A 22,721-nucleotide genomic window follows, 5' to 3' on the forward strand; every position below is an offset into this window, starting at 1 on the left:
TACCACAGAGCAGAATAAAGAAAAAAGAATGAAAAGAACTGAGGACAGTCTCAGACACTTCTGGGACAACATTAAACGCACCAACATTCGAATTATAGGGGTCCCAGAAGAAGAAGGGAAAAAGAAAGGGACTGAGAAAATATTTGAAGAGATTATAGTTGAAAACTTCCCTAATATGGGAAAGGAAATAGTTAATCAAGTCCAGGAAGAACAGAGAGTCCCATACAGGATGAATCCAAGGAGAAACATGCCAAGACACATATTAATCAAACTATCAAAAATTAAATACAAATAAAACATATTAAAAGCAGCAAGGGAAAAACAACAAATAACAGACAAGGGAATCCCCATAAGGTTAACAGCTGATCTTTCAGCAGAAACTCCGCAAGCCAGAAGAGAGTGGCAGGACATATTTAAAGTGATGAAGGAGAAAAACCTACAACCAAGAATACTCTACCCAGCAAGGATCTCATTCAGATTTGATGGAGAAATTAAAACCTTTACAGACAAGGAAAAGGTAACAAAATTCAGCACCACCAAACCAGCTTTACAACAAATGCTAAAGAAACTTCTCTAGGCAAGAAACACAAGAGAAGGAAAAGACCTACAATAACAAACCCAAAACAATTAAGAAAATGGGAATAGGAACATACATATCAGTAATTACCTTAAATGTAAATGGATTAAATGCTCCCACCAAAAGACACAGACTGGGGCTTCCCTGGTGGCGCAGTGGTTAGGGGTCCGCCTGCTGGTACAGGGGACGTGGGTTCGTGCCCCGGTCCGGGAGGATCCCACATGCCGTGGAGCGGATATGCCCGTGAGCCATGACCGCTGGGCCTGCGCATCCGGAGCCTGTGCTCCGCCACGGGAGAGGCCGCATTGGTGGGAGGCCCATGTACCGCAAAAAAAAAAAAGATACAGACTGGCTGAATGGATACAAAAACAAGACACATATATATGCTGTCTACAAGAGACCCACTTCAGACCTAGGGACACATACAGACTGAAAATGAGGGGATGGAAAAAGATATTCCATGCAAATGGAAGTCAAAAGAAAGCTGGAGTAGCAATTCTCATATCAGACAAAATAGACTTTAAAATAAAGACTATTACAAGAGACAAAGAAGCACACTACATAATGATCAAGGGATCGATCCAAGAAGAAGATATAACAGTTGTAAATATTTATGCACCCAACATAGGAGCACCTCAATACATGAGGCAAATACTAACAGGGGAAATTGATAGTAACACAATCATAGTAGGGGACTTTAACACCCCACTTTCACCAATGGACAGATCATCCAAAATGAAAATAAATAAGGAAACAGAAGCTTTAAATGATACATTAAACAAGATGAACTTAATTGATATTTATATAACATTCCCTCCAAAAACAACAGACTACACATTTTTCTCAAGTGCTCATGGAACATTCTCCAGGATAGATCATATCTTGGGTCACAAATCAAGCCTCGGTAAATTTAAGAAAATTGAAATTGTATCAAGTATCTTTTCCGACCACAATGCTATGAGACTACATATCAATTACAGGAAAAGATCTGTAAAAAATACAAACACATGGAGGCTAAACAATACACTACTTAATAACGAAGTGATCACTGAAGAAATCAAAGAGGAAATCAAAAAATACCTAGAAACAAATGACAATGAAAACACGATGACCCAAAACCTATGGGATGCAGCAAAAGCAATTCTAAGAGGGGAGTTTATAGCAATACAATCCTACCTTAAGAAACAAGAAACATCTCGAATAAACAACCTAACCTTGAACCTAAAGCAATTAGAGAAAGAAGAACAAAAAACCCCCAAAGTTAGCAGAAAGAAAGAAATCATAAAGATCAGAACAGAAATAAATAAAAAAGAATTGAAGGAAACGATAGCAAAGATCAATAAAACTAAAAGCTGGTTCTTTGAGAAGATAAACAAAATTGATGAACCATTAGCCAGACTCATCAAGAAAAAAAGGGAGAAGACTCAAATCAATAGAATTAGAAATGAAAAAGGAGAAGTAACAACTGACACTGCAGAAATACAAAAGATCATGAGAGCTTACTACAAGCCACTCTATGCCAATAAAATGGACAACCTGGAAGAAATGGACAAATTCTTAGAAATGCACAACCTGCCAAGATTGAATAAGGAAGAAACAGAAAATATGAACAGATCAATCACAAGCACTGAAATTGAAACTGTGATTAAAAATCTTCCAACAGAGCTTTCCTGGTGGCGCAGTGGTTGGTAGTCTGCCTGCCGATGCAGGGGATGCGGGTTTGTGCCCCGGTCCGAGAGGATCTCGCGTGCCGCGAAGCGGCTGGGCCCGTGAGCCATGGCCGCTGAGCCTGTGCGTCCGGAGCCTGCGCTCCGCAGCGGAAAAGCCCATGGCAGTGAGAGGCCCGTGTACAGCACCAAAAAAAAAAAAATATCCAGCAAACAAAAGCCCAGGACCAGATGGATTCACAGGCGAATTCTATCAAACATTTAGAGAAGAGGTAACACCTATCCTTCTCAAACTCTTCCAAAATATAGCAGAGGGAGGAACACTCCCAAACTCATTATACGAGGCCACCATCACCCTGATACCAAAATCAAACAAAGATGTCACAAAGAAAGAAAACTACAGGCCAATATCACTGATGAACATAGATGCAAAAATCTTCAACAAAATACTAGCAGACAGAATCCAACAGCACATTAAAAGGATCATAGACCATGATCAAGTGGGGTTTATTCCAGGAATGCAAGGATTCTTCAATATACGCAAATCAATCAATGTGGTACACCATATTAACAAACTGAAGGAGAAAAACCATATGATCATCTCATAGATGCAGAGAAAGCTTTCGACAAAATCAACACCCATTTGTGATAAAAACCCTGCAGAAAGTAGGCATAGAGGGAACTTTCCTCAACATAATAAAGGCCATATATGACACACCCACAGCCAACATCGTCCTCAATGGTGAAAAACTGAAAGCATTTCCACTAAGATCAGGAACAAGACAAGGTGGCCCACTCTCACCACTCTTATTCAACATAATTTTGGAAGTTTTAGCCACAGGAATCAGAGAAGAAAAGGAAATAAAAGAAATCCAAATCGGAAAAGAAGAAGTAAAGCTGTCACTGTTTGCAGATGACATGACACTATACATAGAGAATCCTAAAGATGCTACCTGAAAACTACTAGAGCTAATCAATGAATTTGGTAAAGTAGCAGGATACACAATTGACGCACAGAAATCTCTGGCATTGTTATACACTAATGATGAAAAATCTGAAAGTGAAATTAAGAAAACACTCCCATTTACCATTGCAACAAAAAGAATAAAATATCCAGGAATAAACCTCCCTAAGGATACAAAAGACCTGTATGCAGAAAATTATAAGACACTGATGAAAGAAATTAAAGAAGAGACAAATAGATGGAGAGATAAACCATGTTCTTGGATTGGAAGAATCAACATTGTGAAAATGACTATACTACCCAAAGCAATCTACAGATTCAATGCAATCCCTATCAAACTACCACTGGCATTTTTCGCAGAAGTAGAAAAAAAATTTCACAATTTGTATGGAAACACAAAAGACCCCAAATAGCCAAAGCAATCTTGAGAACGAAAAACGGAGCTGGAGGAATCAGGCTCCCTGACTTCATACTATACTACAAAGCTACAGTAATCAAGACAGTATGGTACTGGCACAAAAACAGAAATATAGATCAATGGAACAGGATAGAAAGCCCAGAGATAAACCCACGCACATATGGTCACCTTATCTTTGATAAAGGAGGCAGGAATGTACAGTGGAGAAAGAACAGCCTCTTCAATAAGTGGTGCTGGGAAAATTGGACAGGTACATGTAAAAGTATGAGGTTAGAACACTCCCTAACACCATATACAAAAATAAGCTCAAAATGGATTAAAGACCTAAATATAAGGCCAGACACTATAAGACTCTTAGAAGAAAACATAGGCAGAACACTCTATGACATAAATCACAGCAAGATCCTTTTTGATCCACCTCCCAGAGAAATGGAAATAAAAACAAAAATAAACAAATGGGACGTAATGAAACTTCAAAGCTTTTGCACAGCAAAGGAAACCATAAACAAGACAAAAAGACAACACTCAGAATGGGAGAAAATATTTGCAAATGAAGCAACTGACAAAGGATTAATCTTTAAAACTTACAAGCAGCTCATGCAGCTCAGTATCAAAAGAACAAACAACCCAATCAAAAAATGGCAGAAGACCTAAATAGACATTTCTCCAAAGAAGATATACAGTTTGCCAACAAACACATGAAAGAATGCTCAACATCATTAATCATTAGAGAAATGCAAATCAAAACTACAATGAGATATCATCTCACACTGGTCAGAATGGCTTTCATCAAAAAATCTAGAAACAATAAATGCTGGAGAGGGTGTGGAGAAAAGGGAACACTCTTGCACTGCTGCTGGGAATGTGAACTGGTACAGCACCTATGGAGAACAGTACGGAGGTTCCTTAAAAAACTACAAATAGAACTACCATACGACCCACCAATCCCACTACTGGGCATATACCCTGAGAAAACCATAATTCAAAAAGAGTCATGTAACAAAATGTTCATTGCAGCTCTATTTACAATAGCCAGGAGATGGAAGCAACCTAAGTGTCCATCATCAGATGAATGGATAAAGAAGATGTGGCACATATATACAATGGAATATATTACTCAGCCATAAAAAGAAACGAAATTGAGTTATTTGTAGTGACGTGGGTGGACCTAGAGTCTGTCATACAGAGTGAAGTAAGTCAGAAAGAGAAAGGCAAATACCGTATGCTAACACATATATATGGAATCTAAGAAAAAAAAATGTCATGAAGAACCTAGGGGTAAGATGGGAATAAAGACACAGACCTACTAGAGAATGGACTTGAGGATATGGGGAGGGGGAAGGGTAAGCTGTGACAAAGTGAGAGAGTGGCATGGACATATATACACTACCAAATGTAAAATAGATAGCTAGTGGGAAGCAGCCGCATAACACAGGGAGATCAGCTCGGTGCTTTGTGATCACCTAGAGGGGTGGGATAGGGAGGGTGGGAGGGAGGGAGACGCAAAAGGGAAGAGACATGGGAACATATTTATATGTATAACTGATTCACTTTGTTATAAAGCAGAAACTAACACACCATTGTAAAGCAATTATACTCCAATAAAGATGTTAAAAAAAAAGTTCATCCAGAAAGAAAAAAATAATAATACATCTCAGTGAATACATGCTATATGTATTTTTAAAAACATGTCCACTGTATAATAATTCCAGGAGTTAGGTGTACTTAAGGAACACCACAGAGTACATATCACTTGCATATGCACACATACTGTATAATGTTGCTATTTAAGAGATATATTGGGTTGGCCGAAAGGTTCATTTGGTTTTTTCCATAAGATGGCTCTGGTAGCACTTAGTTGTTTTTAACTTCATTTGAAACAATTTTGTTAGATTGTATTGTGACAACAGTCATATCACTGTGCATTAAAAAAAAACTCGTCGGGCTTCCCTGGAGGCGCAGTGGTTGAGAGTCCGCCTGCCGATGCAGGGGACACAGGTTCGTGCCCCGGTCCGGGAAGATCCCACATGCCGCGGAGCGGCTGGGCCTGTGAGCCATGGCTGCTGAGCCTGCGCGTCCGCAGCCTGTGCCCCGCAATGGGAGAGGCCACAACAGTGAGAGGCCCGCGTACCGCAAAACAAAGCAAAACAAACAAACAAAAAAACTCATCAAAATTGGTGAATTTTTGTGTAGCCATTTTGCCGAAATGCAAAATGTTGCCGAAAAGCAACATTTTTGGCATATTATGCTTTATTATTTCAAGAAAGGTAAAAACGCAACTGAAATGCAAAAAAAGATTTGTGCAGTGTATGGAGAAGGTGCTGTGACTGATCAAACATGTCAAAAGTGGTTTGCGAAGTTTCGTGTGGGAGATTTCTCGCTGGACGATGCTCCATGGTTGGGTAGACTAGTTGAAGATGGTAGCGATCAAATCGAGACATTGAGAACAATCAACATTATACCACGTGTGAGATAGCCGACATAACCCAAAATATCCAAATCAAGCACTGAAAATCATTTGCACCAGCTTGGTTATGTTAATTGCTTTGATGTTTGGGTTCCACGTGAGTTAAGCCAAAAAAACCTTCCTGACCATATTTCCACATGCGATTCTCTACTTAAACATAACGAAAACGTTCCGTTTTTAAAACAAATTGTGATGGGCGATGAAAAGTGGATAATGTATAATAATGCGGAATGGAAGAGATCGTGGGCAAGCAAAATGAATCACCACCAACCATACCAAAGGCCTGTCTTCATCCAAAGAAGGTGATGTTGCGTATGTGGTGGGACTGGAAGGGAGTCCTCTATTATGAGCTCCTTCCGGAAAACCAAACGATTAATTCCAGCAAGTACTGCTCCCAATTAGACCAACTGAAAGCAGCACTCGACGAAAAGCGTCTGGAATTAGTCAACAGAAAACGCATAATCTTCCATTAGGATAACGCAAGACCGCATGTGTCTTTGATGACCAGGCAAAAACTGTTACAGCTTGGCTGGGAAGTTCTGATTCATCCGCCGTATGCACCTTCGGATTTCCATTTATTTAGGTCTTTACAAAATTCTCTTAATGGTAAAAATTTCAAATCCCTGGAAGACTGTAAAAGGCACCTGGAACAGTTCTTTGCTCACAAAGATAAAAAGTTTTGGGAAGACGGAATTATAAAGTTGCCTGAAAAATGGCAGAAGGTAGTGGAACAAAACGGTGAATACATTGTTCAATAAAGTTCTTGGTGAAAATGAAATATGTATCTTTTATTTTTACTTTAAAACCAAAGGAACTTTCTGGCCAACCCAATATTTCTAGACATTTTCTCTTTCTCGACTCTCATTGTTCTTAAATTCCTATACCAGAAGAGCCCTAGAAAGATGGGAGACCCTGCAAGGATTTTATTCAGTATGACAGTTTGGCCAAATGATTTCAAGGTTTGGACATATTTATCCGTATGCATTATTTCAGATTATAAGGTGAGTGGAACTTCAGTTCTACTTGTACTTATGCCATAATGTACCAATATAACCTGGAATATTAGTTTTGCCGCAGTTTCTCTACTTCCACATCTCCCCTTCCCCAAATGTACAAGGTTTGTTAGAAGTTTTAAACACTTTCTAAATTTCTCTAGGATTAAAGCGCTAAGCACAACGCCTCACACAGAAAGCGGCCATTAAACATCTGAACGTTTGAATGAATATAAGCGTACGTAACACTGCTGTGCTGCTTTCCATACTAGCAAGTTTCCTCACTTCGCCCCCGTCAGAGTTTCCCAGGACAAGTTTCCAACCACGGAACATTTTATTTAACTCGTTATTTTAACACGGGGTGAGTCACTGGGAAAAGAAAATAAATCAATGTAAGTTGTTTCTTTCATTAAGCGAAGATGACATGTCACAAGTGCGCATGCCCAGCATGCCCTATTTTAAGAGTGCAAAATAATTAAATTGGTTACACTAATAGCAAGCTCTGGAAAGAAAAAGAACCCCTCGCATATTCGGGGCGCTCTTTCAGATGCCACACCCAAAGCACCTGAACTCTAAGAACCTCTCTCCTCGGGGCAAGGCAGAGGCAGGTCCCGCCGGCGAAGACCCGGGTCTTCGCGCTCCTCGGCGACCCGCACGCAGGTCACAGGCTCCGGGGCGCATCTGGACGGTGCGGGCGACCGCACTTCCACGGCGGGCTCGGGAGCATCCTCCCCCGGGAACACCCGCTCAGAGGCGACCCCGGTGGTCACCGCGGGCCCGCGCCGGCCAGGGAGCGCGCGGCCGATACTCACCCGTTGGCAATAACGGTTCTTCTTCACCGCAACGCGAGAGGTGCGGGGTTCTCACGACCCAGGCCACCCGGCTCTCAGATCTCTTCCAGAACAGCCGCCGGGGCAGTTGCGGCCACTGGAGCACAGACGCAGGCGGCGGGTGATAAAAGCCCGTGGCTCCCGCCGGGCGCTCTAGGCGGAGACCGGGCCGAGCCCCAAGCCCACGCAGCCGGGTGAGCAGACGTTGCGCACGGAAGATTCCAGAATGCACCGGCTCCTCGCGCGCGCCGGGCCCGACCGGCTGAGGGGCCGCACCGCGCATGCTCCCGAACCGCCTCGAAGTTCAGCTAGGAGGAGCAAGCGCCAGGCTAGCTTGTGGAGCGGACGTCGGGAGCGCTGCGGGGCGGTTGGTGACCTCTCAGAGTATGCGGTGAACGGTGCGTCCTGCCTTCGCTGCCCAGACGTAGCAAAAGTGCAGTCCATCCAGGTGAATGTCTTACTGCCCCAGAAAGCCTCCACCCTTCCCTGTCAGACGCTCCAGTATTTTGTCTGGTTGGAGACCGGCTCTGTGGGTTCCCCGGCTACCAGGGCCAGACCCGCATGGGCCACTGGGACTTGTAGTCCCCGGGACCTGGCCCACCCATTAGTCATCCCCTTGGGAATTAATCGGGTTGAGAACAACTCCATTATATAGCTTTCGAGAGCAGTGGTTGATTTACTTCGAATCCGGGTCCGTATTATTTATCGAGTCCCTACTGTGTGCTGAATACCTTGCTAAGATTGGTGGAGGGTAGAAGAAGATGAGTTCATGCCCCAGCCCACTGTAGGGTAAGCAGCAAGTGGCCTTGTAAGGTAGACTGTAATGAACAAAAACTACGTATTATTAGTGCTAGTGGAGGTCCCAGAAGGACCGGAGTCAGAAAAAAATTTCCTGGAAGATGTGGGGCTTGAATCCGGCTTTGAAATGTGGAATGCTCTAGATTACGGGAGAAGCTGGAAAAATCAAATGATGGAATTGCGGGGAGTATAAAGAAGAGTTTGGTCTGGGTATAGTTGAAGGTTTATGAGAGAGTGGTGAGCAAGGCTTAGGTGGGGAAGTGGACACAAGCGTCTTTTGCCCTCACTTACAGAAAGGGCCTTTGTTTTGAGTTTCTCTCCAGTGGATACTATATAAGTACAGGCACCCAAGATACATCTTCAGGTTTAAATAAAAGATAACACCACAGGACTTACTTGTGTCCAGTTTCTGGACCTCATGGCCCTTGTTGCTCTATGAATTAATACATTTTTATCAATCCTATGATGAACTTGTGGGTAGCAAAATTACATTGCATTGTGTGTTGGATATAATGTTTCAAAATATACTACAGTTTTTATAATTTGTTTTGTCACTTATTCAATTTTTTTAAAATTTATTTTATTTATTTTATTTTTGGCTGCATTGGGTCTTCGTTGCTGCATGCGGGCTTTTCTCTGGTTGCTGCGAGTGGGGACTACTCTTCGTTGCAGTGCGTGGCCTTCCCATTGTGGTGGCTTCTCTTGTTGCGGAGCACGGGCTCTAGGCGTGCAGGCTTCAGTCATTGTGGGATGTGGGCTTAGTAGTTGTGGCTCACGGGCTCTAGAGCGCAGGCTCAGTAGTCGTGGTGCACGGGCTTAGTTGTTCTTCGGCATGTGGGATCTTCCCGGACCAGGGATAGAGTCCCGTGTCCCCTGCATTGGCAGGCTGATTCTTAACCACTGCACCATTAGGGAAGCCCTCAATTTTTATATACCAGAAGTTTCAAGGGAAGTGGATCCAGTCTTTCTTGACCTACAGAAGCAGGTTGTGATGATTTCCGACTTAGTCCTGAGAGCAGTGGATGATTTAGTTTTGATGCCTTTCAAAGATATGTACAAATTCACAGATCAGAAAATTCTTTGTCAGACTGTTGGTTCCTCGGTTTTCAGTTTAGAAAATAAGACCACAGTTAACTAAAAGATATTAAATTTCAAACTTAGGTAATGGAACACCTGGGAATCTTGATAGTTTTCATGAAACAATGTGAAATAATGCTGTGTTACACTTAATTGTGGAATATTTTGGTTAAGTTCCACCTTTTCCATATCCCAGTACCAGTAAAGGGTAGCTGGTGACATGTATTTAATAAATTTTAATTTGAAAAACTGCTATCCATTGCTTTAACTTTATCATAACTTTGAATGAGACTAATTTTTTGGCATAGCATCCCCATTCAAATCAAAGAAATCTGGGAGAACATGATTTGTCAAACATTGCTATAAGGGAGTTCAGAAAAGATTCATGATACTATGTGACAATAAATGAACAAAGATAAAGATGAAACTGGGTTTTGGACTGAATTCTGTTCTGCTAAGGAAGAAAAGTGGATTAATACATTTGAAGTTATTTTCAACAAGAGCTGGGGAAAAACTGAAGGAAAAACAAATTTCTAGTTAGTTCATACTTAACCAAAGAAATATTATTAGATACCAGAATATGCATTTTGTGATCATTTCATACACTAGAGATTTTCCTGTAATTTTGTTCTGCTAACACTCCTGAAACCAAGTGGCAGGTGGTTGAATGTTAAATTTACACACAACATAGAATAGGCTTTAGGAAATTTTATTTCAGGAATCACCATAGTGATAAAGGCATTGCTGGATGTATTTGCAGAACCCAGAGATTTCTACATGCTAAGCAAGAGGCAAACATTTATACTTATAAAACACATAAAAATTGCCTTCTGTTTGGTATGGACCAGAAAAGGTTGAATGAATTACCTCACTTTAATTCTCAGGCTTTGACTGTGGACCTCCAGTTAATCTGATACAAAAATAGCTAATCTTCAATTTCCTTGTCTTTTAGAAAAAACTGTAACTACAAGAGCTGTAAATTAGCAATATTCTTGAAGAGAATATTGGATTTAACTGTTGGAGCCAGTTTTTTAATACAGAAAGTTGAATTTCTGTAAGAAGGTGGAAGTCTGAGTCATAATTTTTCCTTGCTTCCGCATGTGATTTTTCGATAGGGCAAATGCAATTTTCATCCAGATCTTCAATTTTATCTACTATTTTGCCTATAATCATTTATTTATCTTATAGTATTTATGAGACGATAAATAAACTAGTTTAGAAACATCTACAGGTCTGCAAAAAACGTGATTAATAATTTCTTCTACAATAAGATTTTTATTTAATAATTTATTATAATTTAACTATCTATAGGATGTGTCACTGCTAATGTTTTCCCTAGCTTTAGCAGATAAAATTTGCAGGTGTAGGCATCAGTAAGCCAGGTACTGATTTGAAGTTCATTTTTCATTTTAGAAGTTCTTGCAGAGTGGAAAGTAAATTCAAACTTCTCTTTTCCCAACATTCTATTCCTGTTGTGTCCATTCTTGGTATGTTGGTGGGAAAAATCTTAAAGGTGTTGATTCTTTTCAAGAGTCATGGAATCAATCTCTTAAATGCTTTTTTTTACTGAGTAAACAAAGGAGTTAGCTAACTTAGAACTGGTTCTCTTCTGCTCCAAGTCAGTTCAGTATTGTTAATCACTTTTTGGACCTCTCACCTTAATGTCCCATAAGCAGCCTCTGAAAACTGAACTCTTTAACTCCTTCCCCAATTATATTCGACAATACACAGAATGATACTACCTCTCAGTTACTCAAGCCCAAACCTTAGAGTCCTTGATTTCTTCCTCACTTTGTCCTACACATCAAGTTGCTCACCAAATTCTGTGAATTCTACCCCTTAACTGAATCTCCATCTTCCATTCCCGCTTCCACTTTTGGATTCAGATCTCCAGAATCTCTCATCAGGACTATTATAATGGCTTCTTAACTAGTTTTCCTGCCTCCAGGGAATATCTCTTTGTTTAATCAGATTTTTTTCTCACTGTAAAGTTTTATACTTTTTTGGGGGGGGGAGGATCCCAAATATTTTCATTGAAGTTATTCCTATGTATTTTGAAAAAGTTTTGTATTGCTGTTATGAAAGTGATTTTTTTTCTATTATATTTCTAGCATATAGGAAAGCTGTTAACTTTGCCATACATTCTCTTGTATTCTGCCACTTATCAACTTTCTCATTTTTTCTAAAGTTTTTTGATTGAATGTCTTGGAGTTTCTATGTATAAAACCTACCCTCTACAAAAGAATCAGTTTGTTGTCTCCTTTCCAATAGTTTTACCTCTAACTCTTTTACATGTCTTATTGGACTAACTAGAATTTCTATTAAATACTAAAGGTGATCAACAACTAAATACTAAAGGCAATAGTGTGTTTCTTTGTTTAGTTTTTAGTTAAATTAAAAAATTTAAATAGCATGTTTATCTCAAGCATCAAAATAATTGTTTTCTCTCAGTAATATGATATATAATTCTTAAAAATATTTCTTATTTATTTAGAAGGTGGAAATGAAAGAACCATCATGAAAAAGATTTCAAAGAGAAAAGAAGATATTTTTAGAAAAGTAAGGTATTAATGGAGTTTATAAGGATTTTGATTATACTAAATAGCTCAATTGTAAATGTAGGAGAATCTTGAAAAAATGTGATATATTTGGTTCTATATACAAATCGTATAGTTCATATGTTAAAAAATAATAAGAGAGTTTACAGATTAGTTATACTCTTTGGTCTGTCAATTATGTAATAAAGTATTAGAGGTGAGTTGTTTATATATTTATCTATTTATTCCCTTATTTAAATATTTATTTCTCTGTTCTCTCAACCAGCTAACAATCCATTTCCTGCTTTGCTAAAAAAAAAGAAAAAGTTTTTCTTTTTTAAATCAATGAATGAGTGAAACATTTTTAGGACTGGTATCTACGTGTCACCTAGAGTAACTCCAATTAAGATTCATGTTTTATTCCTGCCTTCTAGATGGGGATGGGAAGTTATGAAAAGTATATCCAGAATGCTGGGTGAGATTATTGGGAATTGAAGGAGACATCTATCAATCACTTGCTGGGGTTGATGTCCCGTCACACCTTCAAGGGTTACTGTCTCCTTGGTCAGGAGTGAAGTTAGGTATTTTTACTTTTGTTGAGGAAAATACTGAAGGTTTAGTAAGAACAGAACATCTTAGTTCATACTGAACTTACTCAGTAGTTCTTAAGTGTGGTACAGGAGCCACTGGTGGATTTGGAGTTCTTTCAGAAGGTCTATAGACTAAGCTCTTACTGTGATCATGTCAGTATACCCTGCTTTGGCTTTTGACACGAATCCATGTTTTTACTGTGATTGGAAATCTGATGTGTGTCTGCTTGCTCTTCCCATTCCAACTGCACATTAGTTTGGTTAGCATGTACAGTTGTTATTTAAGGAGTCTTTTGCTATTCTATTTTTTCAACTTAAAATGAAAAACTTATCCATATTGTTCTAAAAAAACATTTAACGTTGCTAGTATGGTTTAATTTTAGAATATTGAGGTTTAAAAAGTGGTAAAAGAAATAAATGCTCATTTTAAAATATTGAATTTTTGATAATGGTAGTACATTCAATTAGAAATACCAGTAGGCAACTAGAAATATGGTATTCAGGAGAGCAGTCAAGGTTGGAGACAGATTTGGGAAGCCATGGGAATCCATGCACTCTCCAAATCCTTGGAATGTGCCCACATTTAGGCTATGAGGAGAAGTGTGACCAAGAAAGGATACAAGGAATAAGTGGCCAGAGAGGTATAAGGGTAGAGGAAAAGGATATAGAAAGCTTTTAGAAAGTTATCAGATGCTACAGAGTACTCAAGTAATAGCTAACATTGATATAGTGTTGAGTTTCAAAGTATTTTCATATGTTTGATCTCATTTGACCCTCCTAAAAGGTATATGAAGTAGGCAGTATATGAACACCAACAACTATCTACTGGATTTTATCATTAAAAGGTTCTTTTTGATATTACAGAGAGCAATTTTTTAATTAAAAAATCTGTCATATATAAAGAGCTCATACCCATTGATAAAAGGATGAAATTTAAGAAAACAGGCAAAGGATATGAATTGTCATTTTAAAGGAGATGACTTTCAAAGGGCTGATAAACCTATGAAAAGATGTTAAATGCCAAAACAAAAAGATACAAGGTAACCCTTCCCCCCTTTTTTTGCAGATGTCAGAAGACACAGATAACATTGCAGTAGAAGAAAATGTAGACAATCATCTCCAGAAAGGTTCTCAATAAGTGTACCACAGCTCTAATACTGTTGGACTTTATTTTTAAAAGATATAAATGACTAATCCTATCCCAGGGTTTCATTTGGGAACACAGTTTCTTAAGGGATAAGTTCAAACAGAAACTAAACTTCCTATATAATACAAGTGGGTATAAGGAAATAATGGTAAAGTCAGTGCATGTAATAAAACTAAGTTTTGTTTTCTCTTTCTCTCTCTGCAAACATGGAGAATCTTCTTGTTCTTCAGACTATGTTACACCATAAAGATACAGAGATATAGAACCTGTTTCAGGAAGTTTCCAGGTCTCAGGGAGAAAAGTATATAAATAATGGTTGACTCCTGCTTCATTTATCCAGCAAATATTTATTAAGCACCTACTATGTGCCATCTGTCATTCTAAGTTCTGGGAATAGAGTATAAACAAACCAACTAATAATTTTTAAATTTTATCATGGAATACTGCAATTAAGAATGAAGATTCTCATGACCTATACTGATTTAGCTTTATGCTTACCCTTTATTTCCACCATTTTCTATTTAACCTTTAACTACTCAAAGGCAGGGAGACGAAAAAAAAAAATACAAGGCAAAATGACCAGTAGGTCCTCCATTTTCCATTGTACCTAGGACTGCGTAACCCCTGTCTTTCTCAATCCATACAGTAGATCACCTGGTGGATGAGAAGAAAATAACATGAGGCTTGGAGTACACATAGCAGCTGGAGCCTTCTTTGTACCCAGCAAGACTGTTTCATTTCCTCTAAGAGCTGGCAGTATTATACTGAATTTACAAAACTGACATAAGTAGTTAGAATGGATGCTTGGAGACTTACCTCTCTTTTTTTCAGATTCCTTTCTCTTCAGTTTAATCAAGTTGAAGTAAGCTGGTTTTGATATTTGTATATTCTGTGGACTGTAGAGCACTTTATATAGAATATTACTGTTTTCATTGATTTTTTTTCCTAAAAGGAAAAAGATAAAGGTTTGCTTACCTGAACCCATTTTTTTTTTTTTAGCCTCACTACAAAATTCAGTCCTGACCATGCATGAGTATTTATTCCAGATGGAAGAGGGGGAAGTTTCTAAGCTTTATTTTCTAGGTTCTAAGCTCTCATGGGGCAATGATCCAGTCTTCATAATTGTCATGATCCAAAGAAATGTATGCTATTTAGCTATTTAATAAGTACTTTTGATGCTGTTGCTGTTTAATTATATTATAAGAAAGTATCATGAACTCCATATTATGTTGGCTTCTTGATAGATTTAAATGTGGAAGAAAATCAAAACATAATAGAAACTCTGAGAGGCAAAGTAAGAGAAAAGCTAAAAAATGCCAAGGTAATATTACTTTTTCTTTCCTATTTTCAAATTTACTGTTTAAATCAACATATATCATGATAAACTTTTCTTTATCAAAAAAGAGCTAAAATTCTATTTTAATATAGCTCCTTAAATCCAAAAAGCTTCAAGTTATTTTCCATGCTTTCTATTTCCAAACTTGAAGCCAAGAAAAGTTAAGTGATTTGGTTATGGTAACTAAATTTGACATCTCAGGAGAAAACATGTATATACTTTTTAAAAGAAAAACTTTGAGAAGTCTTTGTTTTTATCCATTTTGGGCAAAAGACTTATGAACACGATTATGTCTGTATCTGTGAACATTAAGTTTTCCATACTATTTATTTACATTGTGTTTCAGATTAATCAAGGCAAAAAATCTTCAACTCAGCTGCTCATTGATGATAAGATATGTCAGTGGTCTAAGGTGAATAATTTTTTTAAAAAACTTTTTAGAACAGATTTATTGAGGTGTACTTTACATAGCGAAAATTCATCCATTTTAAGCGTATGATTCAGTGATTTTTAGTAAATTTACGCAATATATAATCAACATTATAATCCAATTTTAGACCATTTTGTCACTCCAAAAAGATCTCTCATGCCAATATTTAATCACTCTCTATTTCTACTTGACATTATTTCTTATCTTAAAAAATTATAATAAAATATTATAGGTGATCCCCGAATTACAGATTTTGTTCTGAAATACAATGTGTAATCACATATTTGGAACTTCAAATGACAAAATCACTCACATCTTGGGTGAACTGCATTAATTAGAGTAAAGGCTAAGCAGCTTTAACAAAAAGATTCAAAGTAAAATGTCTTAATTAAGATAGAAGTTTTATTTCTCTCTAGTGTAATAGATAAGTAGTCCAGGCTACTAGGAGAGTTCTGCCATCTTCAACACTTAGTTTCCATCTCTGAGTCCAATGGCAAAGCTGCTGTGTCTTCATTTGCTAACCAAAGGGGAGGGAGGAGGAAGAGAGCCATAGGATTGCAGATTGATCTCTTACAGGACAAGACCTGAAAATTGCACACATTATTTCCACTAAAGGAATGTGGGAAAAAATGTCTCGATATCCAGCTAAAAGTAAGTTCTATTATTAGAAATGGGAGAAAAGACAGCAATGAACAACTAGTCATTTCTTCCATAAGCAATGAGAGTATTTAAAAAATACTCTCAAATTTTAAAATGTAAGGAGTGTATCTCGGGTTTTTAAAAAACTCATCTTTGTCTTCTCCACAGGGTCCCTCTTGGGTGCTTAGTAAAAATTAATTAAATTTAATAGTAAAAGCAGACTAAAAAAAGATGATTGTATACATGTTGTTCATTCAACAAATGAATAAAATTGAGCCTAACTTGGATTTAATTTAACTATGAATAGTAAAAAATTGGAAGTTTGACAAGATAAGTCCACTGAATATCAAGAAAAGAGGTAAAAAGGAAGAGAAATTGGCTTCTAAGAGTTTCCATTACAAACTACTAGGAAGGGATGTCTGCTCAGGAAGTTGAGGATTTTAGCAAATGATTTTTCAATGAGCAGAGACAGAGGGAAGTAAAAGTATATATGGACAGTTTATATATCAGTATTGTTGAAAGGTACATAACTTTTAAAGTTAATGGGACAGCGATATTGTAGATACAAACAGGATGTAGGATAAGCTTTTGTATTTTACATATTTTTGGATTCTTCAGTTCCTAGGAACTAGCAGATTTCCTCCTTCCTTCTTTCTTTCCCTCCCTCCCTCCCTCCCTCCCTCTCTCTCTCTCTCCCTTCCTTCCTTCCTTCCTCCCTCCCTCCCTCCCTCCCTTCCTTCCTTCCGATTCCTCTCTCAAACCTCTCTAAAAACAGTCCATTTAAAAGTGTGTGACAAAGAAGTGATAGGCGATTTATATTTGAAAGATTCAGACTTTACAGTATTGAAAAATGAGAGCCTATTTACAAGCAAGTTCATCACTAAGAATATGCCACTTTTAATACTTTTTATTATTTCTAAGTTCACAAAAGATCATTGGTGGGGTGAGGTGGTACTTGTATGTGAGTGCATTCATACCTGAGAACACCCAAAAACAGGGAGAGAAAAAAGAGTTTGCCCTGAGTCCACCTTTTGATCTAACTGTAAGGTAATGCTCTCAATACTCTGACTAGAGTGAAGAGATAGATTGGGAAGATGGAGAAGATTTGGACCCTATATTTTAATTTTTTAATTAAAAAAATTTTCTAATTGAGATATAGTTGACACATAATATTACTTTCATATAATTGACATGTTATATTACTTTCAAGTGTGCAACATAAGGATTCAATATTTGCATATATTGGGAAACGATCACCACAATAAGTCTAGTCAACATTTGTCACCATACATAGTTGCAAAAAAAAAGGTTTTTTTTTCTTGTGATGAGGACTTTTAAGTTTTACTCTCTTGACAACTTTCAAGTATGCAATATAGCATTATTAACTAGTCACTGTGCTGTACATTATATCCCCAAGACTTACTTATTTTATAACTGGAAGTTTGTACCTTTTGACCCCCTTCACCCATTTTGCCTACTGCCCCCTGCACCCCCTGCCTCTGTTCACCACCAGTCTGTTCTCTGTATCTGTGAGCTTGATTTTTTGTTTTGCTTTTTTAAAATTTCACCGATAAGTGAGAGCATATGGTATTTGTCTTTCTCTGTCTGACTTATTTCACTTAGCATAATGCTCTCAAGGGCCATCCATTTTGTCACAAATGGCAAGATTTCATTCTTTTTATGGCTGAATAGTACTCCATTGTGTGTGTGTGTGTGTGTGTGTGTGTGTGTATCTTTGTCCATTCATTGGTTGATGGACACTTAAGTTGTTTCCATACCTTGGCTATTGGAAATAATGCTGCAATTTTATGTTTTTTTTTAAAATCACAGTTACCGGACCTTAAAAACAAAACAAAATACAAAAATAATTCATGAGCCAAACAGACTCAAAGTTAAATATTAACTTGATACTATCTCTCCTACTGCTTTTTGTTCTTGAATAAGATACAGTTACTCTTACCATATTACAGAAAACTACTTCTTTCCCTTAAAAGCAGAAGAAGCTCTCACTTCAACACTGCAATACTGGTTTTCCATTGTTTAACCTGCAGACTGAAGTCTCACTGGATGAAGGTCTTTCGTGTTTTATTCTGAGTGGTGAAGAAGACTCAACTTTAGGCCAGTCTGCAGAGCAGGTTGGATTTGTTTCCCTTCCTCCTACATCCTCATTCTCAGGAAAAATAACTCTTTATTAAAGGCATAGAATGAAATACTTGATGGGAGGTGAAATTTTTATTATTGAGCTGCCTTCTCTTTGAATTGAGAAGCTGTTCATAATAATAATTCCTAACATTTATTGAGTGCTTACTGGATGCCCAGTGATATTCTAAATTTTTAATGTGGATTATCTCATTCAATCCTCATAATAACCCTGTGAGGTAGGCATTATTATCATCTCTGTTTTATAGGTGAGGAAATAGGCACACAGGGGTAAGAACTGATAGAGCCGGGAAGTACAGGCTATCAGCTCCAAAGCCTGTGTTTTCTTTTGTTCTTCCTGTTCATTTCTCCAAGTGCCCATGTTGTTCTCTGTAATCTCTATTACTCTTCATTGATTCCCCATTCTTCATCCCTCCTTGTACAATCCCAGACCCTTCTAATTTCTGTCAGTTCTTCCCAAACTCTTCAGCCCCACTGTTATTCTAGGGCCGTCCTTTCCTCCAGTCCTAATCAGTCTCACTAGTCTTTCCCATCTCCTGATTTGTCAGTCTGATTGGTCTCCCTTCTGCTCCTATTCCTCTCAACTTTCTCCATTCCTCTCTACCTTCAGATCTCTCTACAGTTTCCTTGAGCCCCCTCCTGTATTTCCAGAGTTCTACCCAGTATCTTCTGACACCTCCCAGTCATTTCCAAATCCTTCAGGTCCTCCTTTTGAATTTCTCTTGGACCCCGCTTTGCCTTTCTACTTATTTCTCAGTCTCTTCCATTCCCCTTTCTTTGTATCCTGTATCCTGCTCCAGTCTTTACGTTCCTTTTGTTGTTGTTTGTTCCACAGAAAAGAGCTTTATCTTTAAAAAATATAACAAATTTATTATATATATTATAAAAACTTAATGCAGAAAACCATGAGGAAGAAAATAAAAATCATGTGACATCCCACTGCTCTGAGATAAACCACTATTACCATTTTTTCATACTGTTCTCTATGCTTATACCCATATATGCACACACAGACTTTTATATAAATAGAATCACAGTATAGCAATTCCATTTTTCCAATTGCTCAGCCAAACCTTGGTGTCATCCTTGGATCCTCTTTTACTCACATGCCTCATATCCAGTTTGTCACAAATCCTGTTGGTTCTACCTTCAAAGTATCCAACCCACTTCCAGAACCCAGCCCACTTTTCATCACCTCCCTGGCACAGCCTAGCCTATGCGGCCATAACCTCTCATCCAGAGCATTGCCATAGTCTCCCTTTATTTTTACTATTGCCCCAACAGTCTATTTGGTATACCACACAGTAGTCAGAGTGATTCTGTTAAAATGTAAGACAGAACTTTTTTTTTTAACACCTTCTAATGGTTTCCTATCTCAAAAAAAAGCTGAAGTCCTTATAGGGGCTTCCACGGCCCCCTTAGTACCTCTCTGACTTCCTTTCTCACTAGTTTCCCCTTCTTCCACCCAACTCCGGCCATACTGGCCTCCTTCCTGTTCCTGCCTCAGGGACTTTGTACCTTTTAACTGTCTAGAAAACTCTTCTCTTATCCTCATGCTCTCTCCCTCACTACCTTTGGGTCTCTGTTCAAATGACACATAATTAAAATTACTGTGCCTGAAAACCTTATGTAATACTACCTCCAACCCCCCAACCCCCAACCCCCAACCCCCATCCCAGTATTCTCTAGCCACTTACCTTGCATCATTTTTCTTTATGTCATTTATCACCACCTCGCATGTATTTCTGTCTCTTTGTTTATTTTCTTCCTTGAACATATCAGGCACTCCATATTTGAGTGAATATTGAATAAATGAGTATCAAACATGCACATGCTCTGCCAAGTCACTTGATATCCCAGAATCCCATGATATGGGTTAAGGAATGGACTTTTCAGGGGAAACGAGAAGGTCCACCCAGCAGAGTGCACCAGGACGAAGCGCTGTGGTTATGGCTGCTTTTCCTTCTTTTCCTTCTCACAGGGAAGACATGAGAGAAATTAGGTCAGTGGGGCAAGTAGACTGTTTGGGCACAAGGAAGTCCAGGCTTGGATGTGGGTTGTTTAGAGAAGTTGTTTGGAAAAGCCATCTGCCCTGCACCTGGTAAATTTGGGGACAATGGGAATCTACTGTCCTCATCACAGGGAGGAGAAAGCTACTGTTTTGTGGGAGGCTGAGTGTGACTGTGGCTCCTTCCTACTAGGAGAAAGGGGAGAATCTCTCTCTCTCCCTCTCTCTCTCTCTCTCTCTCTCTCTCTCTCTCTCTCTCTCTCTCTCTTTTTACCACACCATACTCAGGTGCATTCATTTAGACTTATGCATGGAAAATTAGGTGGTTGCCTTCTGACCTCATGCTTCCTGTCACACAACAGCTAACAGCACAGACACTGGTCTGCTGTGAGCTGCATAGTGAAGACCAGGAAGGTGATTATATTGGTTGAGCTCATAGCTTGTCTCAGGCTAAAAATATAGGTAGCTGTAGTGGGGTAGGATTCATGAAAGAGACCTACATGGTCATAAATAAAAGGCTGGGATCCAAGATGAGAGCCTGACATGACTCAGCCATCAGGGCAGACCTCAGCTCTGAAGGCAGGTTGAAAGCCCTGACCCGCACCAGGGGTGTGGTGAAAGTAGCTTGGTAATGGGACCTCCAGCAGGAGCAAAGAGCCCCTCTTTGTCTATGATTGGAATATTCAAAGAGATCCCCTATGTGAAGATCCCCCAAATCTTGCTCCTAGGTGTCAGTGTCATATCTTGTTTGACTTCTGAAAATGTTGCCACAAAGATTTCTGGATATAAAATACTTTCTTGATTTCATGACAGGGATATAGGGAAGGTATGATGATGTGATGACTTGATATGAACCTAAGTGATGCTTAACCATGTTACTCACTTAATTTTGTCAGAGTTGATCAAGGCCATCTACGGTTATCTATTCAATGGAATTCTATTATTAATTCTTTTAATTTAGTTATTTACCCCTAAATGTATGTTTTTGAAAATTAAGGGGTTTTTATTTGCATGACTCACATACTCTGTCTCCTTCTCTCTTTCAACATATGTAGATTTTAAGTTAGACAACTAAAGTCATCCAAAATAAATTGGTAATATTTTTTGTGAAGAGACTCATATAAAATTTCTGATATAATATAAAAGTATACATTTTTATATTTAGTAATATATCTGTTTCAATACCTACATTCAGATTGTTTGTAACTTTTATATATCATATTTCAGAAATGTATCATAATCAGTCACACTGCCACAGACTTCTATTTGTATCTTTACTTTTCTTTCTTTTTTTTCTTAAATATCATCCAGAAAACAGCATGACTACTCTACGTCACCTTAGGTAGTACTTCTTTCTGAATGGTGGAAAAAAATGGGGCTGAAGACCACATGGCTTGATGTCTCTAGACTTTGCCCTGCACTGTGAATTCTCAACAGTTGAAATATCATAGTCCAATATTTCAGAACATTTTCCATAGGAGAGGAGAGACTTGAATTGTAGTTCTTTTTCAGTAGTCTTTCATTGAGAATTTCAATGAAGGGCTATAGAAAAATCATATTTTATAATATTAAGCCTTAAGTGAGTTCCTCTGTGTTCAATGAAATTTAATTGTCACACAGTTTCAGCTTGAACTTGAACTGGGTGGCATAGATCAGAAAGACTTCACAGCAAGATTCTAGTACCTTTCATTTATCTGCCTGTTAATCATTGAGGACAAACATGTATACTTGGTTTTCTTTTTGGTATTCAACAGAGACCAGTAAATGATAGCTACCACAAACACTTTTCACTTGGTGATAATTTACAAAACTTTGCTGAGGGCCGAGATGAAGATTTTATGGAAGAAGTCATTTTCCTAGATTTCCTTGAAGTAAAGGCTGCCGATTATGAAGATGATCAAGAACAAGTGAAAAAACAACAGGCAAATATTTTTGTTCCAAGCAATTCTCCAGGTAAAGTTTTTACAAGAAAATATTCAAGTCATTAATGAATCATATTGTAGGATAATAGCTTCTTTGTATGCTGGATAGATAAAAAGCACTGATTTAAAATTATAGAAATTTTTCTATATTTCTTCATGCTT

At 38.2% G+C, this 22,721-nt stretch overlaps 1 protein-coding gene across 1 annotated transcript in view; it reads left to right on the plus strand.

The window, feature by feature from the left end:
• Positions 1-8,238: 8,238 nt before the first annotated feature.
• LOC114908552 (protein CC2D2B-like) overlaps positions 8,239-22,721 on the plus strand; it is a 105,836-nt gene continuing 91,353 nt past the window's right edge. Inside the window, 7 exon segments of the mRNA XM_029244809.1 lie at positions 8,239-8,363; positions 12,285-12,349; positions 13,984-14,044; positions 15,309-15,385; positions 15,747-15,812; positions 18,521-18,604; positions 22,392-22,590. Coding sequence (XP_029100642.1) covers positions 12,308-12,349; positions 13,984-14,044; positions 15,309-15,385; positions 15,747-15,812; positions 18,521-18,604; positions 22,392-22,590 — 529 coding nt within the window. The 5' untranslated portion in view covers positions 8,239-8,363; positions 12,285-12,307.

This window comes from Monodon monoceros, unplaced genomic scaffold (assembly GCF_005190385.1).
Source record: "Monodon monoceros isolate NGI ecotype Baffin Bay Population unplaced genomic scaffold, NGI_Narwhal_1 Super_Scaffold_4, whole genome shotgun sequence".
In the NCBI taxonomy this organism is placed as follows: Eukaryota; Metazoa; Chordata; class Mammalia; order Artiodactyla; family Monodontidae; genus Monodon; species Monodon monoceros.